This window comes from Mauremys mutica, chromosome 12, assembly GCF_020497125.1.
Source record: "Mauremys mutica isolate MM-2020 ecotype Southern chromosome 12, ASM2049712v1, whole genome shotgun sequence".
In the NCBI taxonomy this organism is placed as follows: domain Eukaryota; kingdom Metazoa; phylum Chordata; order Testudines; family Geoemydidae; genus Mauremys; species Mauremys mutica.
In genome coordinates, this window is record NC_059083.1 from 46,447,061 (window position 1) to 46,459,481 (window position 12,421).

General features: G+C 49.6%; 1 protein-coding gene across 1 annotated transcript in view; it reads left to right on the forward strand.

Annotated features, from left to right (window-relative positions):
• The first annotated feature begins 2,686 nt into the window (after nt 1–2,686).
• Nucleotides 2,687–12,421, forward strand: part of LOC123345777 (zinc finger protein RFP-like) — a 31,156-nt gene continuing 21,421 nt past the window's right edge. Inside the window, exons 1-2 of the mRNA XM_044982827.1 lie at nt 2,687–3,142; nt 3,997–4,092. Of these exons, the coding sequence (XP_044838762.1) occupies nt 2,726–3,142; nt 3,997–4,092 (513 nt within the window). The 5' untranslated portion in view covers nt 2,687–2,725. The remainder of the gene's footprint in view (nt 3,143–3,996; nt 4,093–12,421) is intronic.

The window sequence follows — 12,421 nt, forward strand, 5'->3', positions numbered from 1 at the left end:
GAGCAAATGACTGTGAAAGCCTGTGGGATTTGGGCAAAGGCAACTGGTGGAATTAAAACACCACACACAAACCAGGGCCAAGGGATCATGTCTCAGACATTCTTAATGAGGCCAAGACACATGGGCCAGACTCTCCATGGGTAGCTGTAGCCATTTCTGTTTAAGGGCAATGGACCAAATTCCTCCCTGCCGCTAAGTGGGTGGCCATCTCATTCAATGAGGGGCCAGATCCCCCTCTGCTGCACGTTGGTGTTGCTCCATGGGCAAGAGTTCCAGGGGGAGTAAATCAGTGGAGCTTCATTCTTTCTCTTTCTTGTGTAGCTGCTCTTAAATTAAAAGAAGAGAAAAGAAAGGCAATGGCTCTCCCACCAGGAGCGCTTGTATCGCTTGGATTGTCAGTAGGGGGCATTGTGGTATGGCTCCTGGAGGCCAGTAACAGTCGACGTAAGCAACCTAACTACATCGCCTGTGACATGAAACCACTTGAGACGGTGGTGTTCTTATGTCAGCGTAGAGAGGCACTTATGTCAGCCGGAGCCGAATTTAAGTGAAGACACTTCCACACCCAGATTGACGCAAAGCAGCTTATGTCGACCCAACCACGTAGTGTAGACCAGGCCCTGGTGTAGTAACACTCAACTCCTGTTATCATAGGACAGACTAAGCATGTGAGTGAGGAAGTGGCTGCTGTGGCGTGTAGAGGCTAATGAAAACAACAGTTATGGTGCTGCTCCACACACCAAGCAGGTGCGCAGCCTTAATGTAGGCCTACTCACCAAAGCTTTACCAGTAACATTTGCCTTATTTTGGCACATCCTTGCCCGCCTACATGCTCAATTTTGAGTCCTGTCACTAAAACCCTGATGAAGTAAAACTACCACTGCAAATGACATAAGCCCTCTCCTGGCCCTGTTTGTCCAGTATGACGCCGGTGTGGGGGCTGCAGGACGGGTACCAGCAAAAACAACCCTCCAGCAATGTCCCTGTGGCTGCCCAGGTGACTGCTCTGTTCACAATTTGGAACCCTCCTGCCAAGGGGTCACAGTGGCTGGAACCTCCCACTCCCGCAACTTTAGCCCGTGTGTTTTGGAAATACCTCTGTCCCTGCAGCCCACCTTGGTGAGCTCAGGTGTGGCTCTATCTGCTGCTCCAGCTAAAGGTCCTGTTGCCATCTGGTCCAGGAAAGAAGTCTTAGCCCAGTGGTTCTCAACCTTTTTGGGCTCAGGAGCCATTTGTCAATGTTTATAGCCTGTTGTGACCCAGTAAATAGTCTGGGGGTGGAGACCCTAGGGTGGTTTTGGTCAGATCCTGCCCTCCGGGGGGGTAGGGTCCAGCCAGGCACTCACCGCATAGTGGTGGCTTCTGCATCTCCTGTGCTGTGGGGCTGGCTGGGCTTGGCTCTCCGTTCTGGGCACTGCAACCTCCGGGGTTACAGCGCTGCTTGGTTTCCTCCCCATCCCCCCCTGACTGGACCCAATCTGTGTGAGTGGAGTTGTGCCCTGGCTCATGGGCTTGCAGGGCCACTCACTCAGGTTTGGCTTACCCGGACTCCTGTTACCATGATGGCTGGGCCAAACTGAGTGGTGCTGGGACCCCAGAGGTTGCGGTGCCTGGAGCAGGGAGGTGAGCCCAGCCAGTCCCATGAGATAGGAGCTGCCATGCGACCCTTTGAAACATTCTGGTGATCCAATTTTTGGTCCCAGTCCATGGGTTGAGTCGTGACACCCTGGAGTAGATGTCTTCAGCCTGTGTTGGGGTGGGGAGCAGTGCAAGCCCTGCTACAGAATCCCCGCAGACATAAAGGTGTCTATTCTCACATTTCAAAGGCGAGCCAGACATTGAGGTAGGACAGAGAAGAGCAGCAATGCCAGACAAAGGGGAAGAAATTCTGGGAGTTGTACCACTAGGCAAAGGAGACCAATGGTCTTGCAGAGGCTGACTTCTGGGCCCATCATGCTTGGCACAGACAACACCCCCACTCTGAACACCTGGAGGAAGGAAATTCAGCAGCACCCAGTGATGTTCATAGAATATCAGGGTTGGAAGGGACCTCAGGAAGTCATCTAGTCCAACCCCCTGCTCAAAGCAGGACCAATCCCCAAACAGATTTTTGCCCTGATCCCTAAATGGCCCCCTCAAGGATTTAACTCACAACGCTGGGTTTAGCAGGCCAATGCTCAAACCACTGAGCTATCCCTCCCCCTGAGCTCACTGAGGTTGCCTGCAAACAACCCGGAGTTCTTCCAGTTCCAGACAAGCCCAGACACATAACCCACTGGGAATGGGGAAGGGAGCTCAGGTGGGTACATTAATACTTCTTTTTTCTGTTTACATGCTTCATGGGCTTCCAAACCTCCCCCAATCTTTCCATCCTCTTCCTTTGCTGCATTTTATACGGTGGCTGCATGCACACAGGCAGAGAGGGAATGAATTGCCCTTTGAAGTAGACTCACTATTTTAAAAATGTGCCCTAGTAATAAAAATAAGGGATATGGTTAGCAACTTTTTAACTCAGCTTTCATGTATTTATTTTTGAGATGAGCACTCTTCCCAGCAGAGAGAGGGTCCCATTTCTCATCAGAACCCCCAGGGGCTGGGAGAACTCACAGACACAGCTGATTCTAGGTCAGCCAATGAGACAGAGCCAGGAAGGGAGACACCCAATTTCTGTCCCAGACAGCTGGAAATTGAAAGTAACTTTTTGTTACCCTTCCTGCCAGAAGCCATGGCTGCAGAGAGCCCTGCGGAAAGTCTCCGGGATGAACTTTCTTGTCCCATCTGCCTGGAGTATTTCACAGACCCGGTGACTATCGAGTGTGGGCACAACTTCTGCCGGGCCTGCATCAGCCAGTGCTGGGGGGAGTTAGAAACAAACTTCTCCTGCCCCCAGTGCAGAGAAACCACCCAGCAGAGAAACCTGCGGCCCAACAGACAGCTGGGGAACGTGGTGGAGTTAGTGAAACGCCTGAGGTTCCAGGCGGTTACAGAGCCTGAGGGAGAGAGAGTGTGTGAGAGGCACCAGGAAGCTCTGAAACTCTTTTGTGGGGAGGATCAAACCCCCATCTGCGTGGTGTGTGATAAATCCAAGGCTCACAGATCTCACACGGTGGTTCCCATAGAGGAGGCTGCCCAGGAGTACAAGGTAGGAAATCTCCACCCAGAATCAGTATTTGCACCTAGGGGTTTTTCAAATCTATTTCCAGGCCCATAGTACAGCTGCTCATGCAGACACCATGTAGCCTGCGGCCATAACTGTGGGTTCCCAGACTTCCAATGTTTGGGTTTCCTTCTAGTGTCACAGAACTCCTATGTCCTGCTGTCATAAAGGATGGTTTTTTTTGTTTTTTTTGCTAACTACAGTGTTGTGATAAAGATTTAGAACGTTACACATGGATCTCTGCTCTGATGTGAGGACCAATTTCCAGAAGTGGGTAGGGGAAAATATTCATTCTCTTGTGATTCCCTTTTCCTGAGCTAATATTTCTGTTCCAACCCACGTTCCTGCTGAGCGGGACACACCGGAACCAGCACTACCAGCCCCCACCGTTCTAAAATCCTGAGATCTTTGAAAAGATTCAGTCAGACTCTGGGAATTTATCCTTCCACGCTCTGCTTCAGTCCTTTCAAACCAATGGAGAAATAACTTGATTCTTGGTCCCAAAAAGATGCTGAGGGATGTGAGGTGAGGCAGTGGTGTAGTTAGAGCTCCTGACTGGTGGACAGATGATGAAACCCAGTTTGTGCTCCTAGCCCCCAGGTGTCAGAATGAACTAGCTCTCCTCTGCTACCTGCTGTTTTCCCCCAGTTCCTGCAGCATCCATGGCCTGGCCTGAGTTGCCATGTGGGTGCTCTCCTGGCCAGCTGCTGTAAATAAGCTGGAAACGTAAATCCCTGCAGCAACATTATTGCAGGGGGAGAGGGGGAAATCATTGCTCCTCATGCTCCAAAAGAAAAAAAATTAACACCCCCCCGCTGCTCCCATTTGTCTTTGCCCAGGAACAATTTCAGACCCGACTGCAGGCTCTGAAAAAAGAGAGAGAAAAGCTCCTGGGATGGAAACTGACTGGAGAGAAGAGAAGCTCACAGTACCTGGTAGGAGCCCAGTGTTGTTACCCAGGAGGGTCGTGGGGATGAATGTGTGGGAGGATTGTGCGTCTCTGGGGCTGTGTGCTTCTGGTTTGGGATTGTGTGTGTCTCTCTCTGTTCCCCTCTGTGGGCTGGAGTGGGACTGGGACTCCTTGCCTGGCTCTGGGGCTAGGACAGATTCCCCAGGGGCTCTGGGCAGCCTTGGGACAGGGCAGATGCTGATCGAATCCAGCAGCAGGTGCAGCCTGTGCTTCCCTCTGCCCATGATGGAGGGGATGTGGGGTTGTCATGGGATCTCACCCCCACTTTGAGCTTGTGGGTTCAAAGATGGGGACCCGCATGTATTCTTCCCCCACCCTAACCCTTAGGGTAGGTCTCCTTTGCGCTGCCACCAGTCAGGTTAAAGTGTCTGACACACTGCCTGTCCCGCAAGCTTCCCCTGGGGAACCCAGATTCAAACCCCTTGAATCTCTACACACAGGGAAGCAGCCCACTTCCCCCCTCCCTCTCCTGCTCTCTCTCTGCTTGGAGACAACCCTTGTCTCCACCGAGTGGTGCCTAGCTTCCTTCCCCTGAATCCACAGGTAAGGAACTTAACCAAGTCCTGAACTTAAAAGAGTTTATTAAAAGAATAAAAGAAAGAAGAGAAAAAATACACAATCTCTATGAATCCAAGATAGACATTCATAGGGTCTAATCTTATTAATCCCTGGAGAAATTTCTCCCTTTTCCTCAGTACAAACAATACAGGCAAAATTACGAATAATCAATGCAAACACACAGAATTGCAGACACAGGATTCTTATATGCAATTACCCAGTTCTTTTAATACTCACTAGCTTGAATAGAAGAAATTAGTTCAGAAAGATGAGCAGACTTGGTTAAGCGTCTGGTCTGGTGTAGGTCCAGACGGCTAAGAACTCAGAACAAAGAACACAGAGACCCAAGTTCCCGCTCTCTGGGATTTTCAAATTCTCTTCCCTGATTGGTCCTTTGGTCAGGTGTTTCACCAGGTCTGTGTTAACCCTTTACAGGTAGACCTTAACCCTTAACTAACTACTTATGACACGCCCCCCAAATCGTCACAGTGGGATCCACTGGCGGCGATTTCCTCCTAAACTGCAAAACCAACAGAGTAATAAACACATGCACTATTACATATACTACTAAGCATATAACATGTAAAGAACACTTTTTAGCCACTAGATTCTGGGAAACTGTCACGAGAGAGTGCATCAGCAACTTTGTTGGAAGCTCCTGAAATGTGTTGAATTTCAAAATCAAAGTCTTGGAGAGCTAAACTCCATCTGATAAGTTTTTTGTTGTTTCCCTTGTTAGTATGAAGCCACTTTAGTGCAGCATGATCGGTTTGTAGCTGGAACTGCCGTCCCCAAAGGTATGGGCGTAGCTTTTCCAAGGCATACACAATGGCGTAACACTCTTTTTCACTGACAGACCAGTGGCTTTCCCTCTCAGACAGCTTCTTGCTGAGAAACACGACAGGATGGAAGTTGTGATCCGGTCCTTCCTGCATTAGTACCGCTCCTACCCCACGTTCAGATGCATCGGTGGTAACTAGGAAGGGTTTGTCAAAGTCCGGGGCCCTTAATACAGGGTCAGACATGAGCATCGCCTTAAGCTGGATAAAGGCTTCCTGACACTCATCAGTCCACTTAACTGCATTTGGCTGGGTTTTCCTGGTCAGATCAGTTAGTGGAGCAGCGATTTGGCTGTAGTGTGGTACAAATCGCCTGTAATATCCGGCCAACCCTAAGAAGGATTGGACCTGTTTCTTTGATCTTGGGACAGGCCACTGTTGGATAGCCTGCACCTTGGCCTGTAGGGGGTTGATGGTTCCTTGACCCACCTGGTGTCCTAGGTAAGTCACTCTGTTTTGGCCTATTTGACACTTTTTGGCCTTAACAGTTAGTCCTGCCTGCCTGATGCGCTCAAAAACCATTTTCAAATGTTCTAGGTGTTCAGGCCATGAATCAGAGAAAATGGCCACATCATCGAGGTATGCAACTGCACAGTCTTCCAATCCTGCTAGTAGACCATCCACCAGCCTTTGGAAGGTGGCAGGTGCATTCCGCAGTCCGAATGGAAGCACAGTAAACTCATACACCCCTGCATGGGTGATGAAGGCAGATTTTTCCCTGGCGGGTTTCATCTAGTGGTACCTGCCAGTATCCCTTGGTTAAATCAATGGTAGAGATGAACTGGGCACGTCCCAACTTTTCCAATAGCTCATCAGTGCGTGGCATTGGATAGTTGTCTGGACGAGTTACAGCATTGAGCTTACGGTAGTCCACACAAAAGCGTATTTCCCCATCTGGTTTGGGAACCAGAACCACTGGAGATGCCCATGCACTGGTAGAAGGGCGGATGATACCCATCTCCAACATGTTGTCAATCTCCTGTTTAATAGCAACTTTGGCATGAGGTGACACCCTGTAGGGTGGGGTCCTAATCGGGTGAGCATTACCTGTGTCAATGGAGTGGCAGGTTTGCTCAGTCCGTCCTGGGTTGGCTGAGAACAAGGGCGCAAAGTGAGTGCACAGCTCCTTGATCTGTTGACGCTGCAGACGTTGCAGGGTTGTGGTGAGGGTCACCTCTTCCACACCACCATTTATTTTACCTTCGTAGTAGACACCTTCAGGCCACTCGGTGTCATCTCCTTCCTGAACTGTAAAGTGACAGACCTGTAATTCTCTGGGATAAAAGGGCTTTAGAGAGTTAACATGAAACACTTTAGGCTTTAAAGAGGAATCAGGGAATGTTATGAGGTAGTTAACAGCTCCCAGGCGCTCCTGGACCATGTATGGTCCTTCCCAGGACGCTTCCATCTTATGGGCCTGTTGCGCCTTCAAGACCATGACCTGGTCTCCTACCTTGAAGGACCGCTCCTTGGCATGTCGGTCATACCAGACCTTTTGCTCTGCTTGAGCATCTCTTAAGTTCTCTCGAGCAAGGGCCCAAGAGTCTCGGAGGGTGTTTTGAAGGTTGCTTACAAAGTCCAGAATGTTAGTCCCTGGAGGAGGTGTAAACCCCTCCCATTGCTGCTTTACCAGCTGTAATGGCCCCTTAACCTCATGGCCATACACCAGCTCGAATGGTGAGAATCCTAAACTGGGATGTGGAACAGCCCTGTAGGCAAACAGCAACTGTTGTAACACTAGATCCCAATTATTGGAGTGTTCATTGACGAATTTGCGGATCATGGCCCCCAATGTTCCATTAAACCTTTCCACTAGGCCATTAGTTTGGTGGTGGTACGGGGTGGCAACCAAATGATGCACCCCATGAGTTTCCCACAGGTCTTTCATGGTCCCTGATAGGAAATTTGTTCCCGAATCTGTAAGAATCTCAGAGGGCCAACCCACCCTGGTAAAAATGTCAGTTAAGGCCTGGCACACCGTTTGAGCCCTGGTGTTGCCTAGAGCTACTGCTTCCGGCCATCTGGTAGCAAAGTCCACAAAAGTCAGTATGTACTGCTTTCCTCTGGGGGTCTTTTTTGGGAAAGGACCCATAATATCCACAGCTACTCGCTGAAATGGGACCTCAATTATGGGAAGTGGCTGGAGAGGAGCCTTGACCTGGTCTTGAGGTTTTCCTACCTTTTGGCATACCTCACAAGACCGGACATACTTGGCAACGTCCTTGCCCATCCCCTCCCAGTCGAAGGACCTTCCCAACCTGTCTTTGCTTCGGTTCACCCCAGCATGGCCACTGGGATGATCATGGGCTAAGCTTAAGAGCTTTTCCCGGTACTTCGTCGGAACTAGCAACCGTTTTTGAGGATGCCAGCCCTCCTGGTGTCCACCAGAAAGACTTTCCTTGTATAAAAGTCCTTGGTCCACAACGAACCGGGATCGGTTAGTGGAGCTGAGAGGCGGTGGGTTGCTGCGTGCCGCCGCCCATGCTTTCTTGAGGCTGTCATCAGCTTCCTGCTCTGTCTGGAACTGTTCCCTTGAGGCGGGAGACACCAGTTCCTCTGGAAGTGATGTAGGTGATGAGATTGTTTCTGTTGACTGTGAACCGCTCTCCGCTGGTCCACGAGGTGTTATTTCAGGCTCCGGCTGAGCCTCTAGGGTAGGCTTGTGTGCTGGTTTTTCCAGTCCAGGCCCGTTGTCGCCCTCTGGCGGTGGAGTTGTAATCGCTGGCGCCGGTGCTGGCGCTGGTTGCTCTTCCAGTTCCGGTTCTGGGACTGGATGTAGTATGGCTGCTGTAGGTGTTGGCATGGGATCCGGTTCCACCACCTCTGTCTGGGTCTCTGGTAACACAGACGGGGTCTTGGTGGATGGCTCAGGAACAGGTATGGGTGCAGCAGCTCGTCTGGCTTGGCTGCGTGTAACCACTCCCACTGTTTCTGGCGGCTCAACGTGATGGGCCAAGTGGTTGCCCAGTATCATGGGGACAGAATAATTGTCATAGACAGCAAAAGTCCACGTCCCTGACCAGCCCTTGTACTGGACAGGTAAACGCACTGTAGGTAATGTTACAGGTTTTGACATGAAGGGGCGAACTGTCACTTTGGTTTTCGGGTTGATGAATTTGGGGTCCACGAAGGTTCGGTGGATAGCTGACACATGTGCTGCAGTGTCTCTCCATGCGATAACTTCCTTTCCGTCCACTCTCAAAGTTTCCCTAAAGCATATGGGTATTTGAGAGATATCTAATTCCGGGTTTCCTTGGTGTGCAGGTGCAAGGAGTTGGACCCGGTTCAGGTTCTTTGGGCATTTGGCTCTGATATGCCCCAGTTCATTGCATCCAAAACATCGCCCGCTTGATGGGTCACGGGGTGGTGTTGGTTTACTGGAAACTGGTGAGGTAGAAGAAGAGGTAGGGTGTGACTGTGCTTGGGTTGTAGGTGTGGGCTTGATTGGCCCTCGATGGTACGGTTTAGTCTCGGTGGGTACCTTGTGTGAATCGCTCCCTTTGGCAGTAGCTTTCGTGTTGTCTACCGATGCCATCCATCTGGCTCCAATCTCTCCTGCCTCAGTGAGAGTTTTAGGTTTACCATCTTGGATGTAGCGTCTAATGTTCTCAGGAACACCATCTAGGAACTGCTCCATCAATATCAGGAGGTGTAGGTCGTCTAGCTCCTCAACCTTGGATCCTGATATCCAGGAGAAATAGTGTCTTTCCAGGTAAGCAGCGTGCTCTGGAAATGACATCTCTGGTTTCCATTTCTGGGCTCTGAAACGCTGACGGGCGTGATCAGGTGTGATGCCCATTCTGAGTCTGGCCTTGGTTAGGAACAGTGGAAAGTCGTCCATCTGGTCTTTAGGCATTTCAGCTGCCACAAGGGATAATTGTCCGCTGAGCTGTGACCTCAGCTCCATCATGTATTGGTCTTTAGGAAGATGGTATCCAATACAGGCCCTCTCAAAGTTTTCTAAAAAGGCCTCAACATCATCCCCTGCCTTGTAGGCGGGAAATTTTTTCCGAAAAGTGTGATCAGTAGGTGGATGGGGTGGTGGATTATGCTGCTTAGCCTGTTCTACTTCCAGAGCCTGCCTCTGGATTTCCAGATCTTTCTCTCTTAATTCCATTTGTCTGATGTGGTCTGCCTCTCTGGCTTTCTGGTCTGCCTCCATGGCCGCCATGGCCATCTGGTGTTCTCTCTCTTTGGCTTCCAGGATTTTTATTTGCAATCGAGCAAGCTCTAGTTGGTCACTTGTTTCCGTCATATCTGTGCCTTGGGGTGCTGGACACCCCCTCCCTGTTTATGATAACTTGAGTAGAGAAAGGGTAATTAATTCTGTGTATAGCAAATTGTGTGTTGCAACTCTCTATTGTTCTGTACTGAGCAACAGGGAAAATCTAAAAAACTCTGTCTCTCTGTGAGAAAAGACTAGTGAAAATCTCGGCTTCCTGGCTTCTGCATTTCAAAAGTCACAGGACAAAAAAACTGGCTTCAGGAGCTCTCTCTCCTCACCAAACCTGTTTTCCCTGTTGGACGGGATGAGCTCGGAGGAGCACTCCCCCCACCCAAGGAATCCTGATCACACAAAGGAGGGACACACCTCCTTGCAACCTGTGAGGGCACTTCCCCCCACCTAAGGAATGCACACACTTTCTTTTCCTCCAAGGTGCTTTTCTATGCCACCCGAAAGAAACTGCTTTCACCAAAGCCTGCTGGAAACTTAATTCCCTCCAGCCAAACTGCTGGAACTGCTTCTAACAATACCACTTAGAAACAGAAGACTAGTAAACTACCTCTTCTCTCAGGTTGCTTTCCTGCTCTAGAAGAAGAGAATAGCTTCCTTCAGCGTAGCCCAGCTGAAAAAACTCCTTCTAACAATGGATTCGAAACTCCGCTGCCACCATGTCATGGGATCTCACCCCCACTTTGAGCTTGTGGGTTCAAAGATGGGGACCCGCATGTATTCTTCCCCCACCCTAACCCTTAGGGTAGGTCTCCTTTGCGCTGCCACCAGTCAGGTTAAAGTGTCTGACACACTGCCTGTCCCCCAAGCTTCCCCTGGGGAACCCAGATTCAAACCCCTTGAATCTCTACACACAGGGAAGCAGCCCACTTCCCCCCTCCCTCTCCTGCTCTCTCTCTGCTTGGAGACAACCCTTGTCTCCACCGAGTGGTGCCTAGCTTCCTTCCCCTGAATCCACAGGTAAGGAACTTAACCAAGTCCTGAACTTAAAAGAGTTTATTAAAAGAATAAAAGAAAGAAGAGAAAAAATACACAATCTCTATGAATCCAAGACAGACATTCATAGGGTCTAATCTTATTAATCCCTGGAGAAATTTCTCCCTTTTCCTCAGTACAAACAATACAGGCAAAATTACGAATAATCAATGCAAACACACAGAATTGCAGACACAGGATTCTTATATGCAATTACCCAGTTCTTTTAATACTCACTAGCTTGAATAGAAGAAATTAGTTCAGAAAGATGAGCAGACTTGGTTAAGCGTCTGGTCTGGTGTAGGTCCAGACGGCTAAGAACTCAGAACAAAGAACACAGAGACCCAAGTTCCCGCTCTCTGGGATTTTCAAATTCTCTTCCCTGATTGGTCCTTTGGTCAGGTGTTTCACCAGGTCTGTGTTAACCCTTTACAGGTAGACCTTAACCCTTAACTAACTACTTATGACAGGGGTCATGGCCCGACCTCCTCCCTTCAGCTCAAGCAGCGCCAAGGCTGCGTTCATGGTCCATCCCCAGCTATCGGAGTGGCCTGTTCGGCTCGGCTTCAGGCTTGATCTTTGTGTCTGCACACACTGTGTGTTTCGCTGTATGCCAGGGGTGGGCGAACCGGCCCTCGGGCTGGATGTGGCCCGTCAGGGCTTTGGATCTGACCCACGGGGCTGCCGGCACTGTTAGGTAAAAAGCAAGTCCTTACTCACCTCTCCAGCACCCGAGTTCGTGCGGAGTTGGTATGGGGCTCACAATCTGTCAGAGACCAGACACCAATTCGTTGATCAACGGGCTCACACTATCCTTAGCTTAAAAGGCTTCGGAGTAAGTGTGGCGAGTTTATTAGGGGTGAGCATCAATATTTATACACAGAAGTAAACAAAGTGATTAACAGATCATAATGGTCATGCATAATCAATCAAGATTCTACAGGATAAAACAGGTTAAAATGTAAATTTAAAAAGACAAAAGGGGAGATGGCTACTTAAGGGGAGGGGGGGTGTCATGAGTAGTTCGCAGGTCAGAGCTTTGATTAAAAGTTTCAGACAGAGACATCAAGTCTGGGTTAAGTTTCAGATCATCAAAAGTTCAGACTCAACATTCCTCCATTTGTAGCTTTGGGATAACTATTTACCAAAAGCTACACCCCATTTTAAGGAGCCAAGGGCCGCTTGGCAATTTCAGCCTGGGCCAACTCGAAGAGAGTAAGGCCTTTGGCTGAAGTAGGAAAAGAATAAACTGACCCACATGAGTATATGAGGGAGGGGACACACTGAATACAGCAACACAGTATTATAAGGATTACTATGGCCCCAACAATACCCACCAGGAGTTTTTTAACCCACCCAAATCCAGGCAGCCAATTCCATAAGGCTCCCCACCAATCATAAGGTGGCTGGCCAGAGGAGTAGTTCTTAGCCATTTCCCTTAGATGTTTGGTACGTTGAAAGGTGTCAGGGTAGGTGTCATTTACAAAAACACAGCATTCTTCATTTATGAGGGCGCAAGTTCCTCCCTGGGCTGCTAACATTATGTCTAAAGCCATTCGGTTTTGCAAAGCTAACTGGCGCAGTTGGGACATTTTCCCGGCCTGATTCTCAAATAGGGTCGCAGTTTCATTGGTTAAAGATTCTAGTAGTCCCTGTAGATGGATGACACCACCCCTCAAGCTAATGAG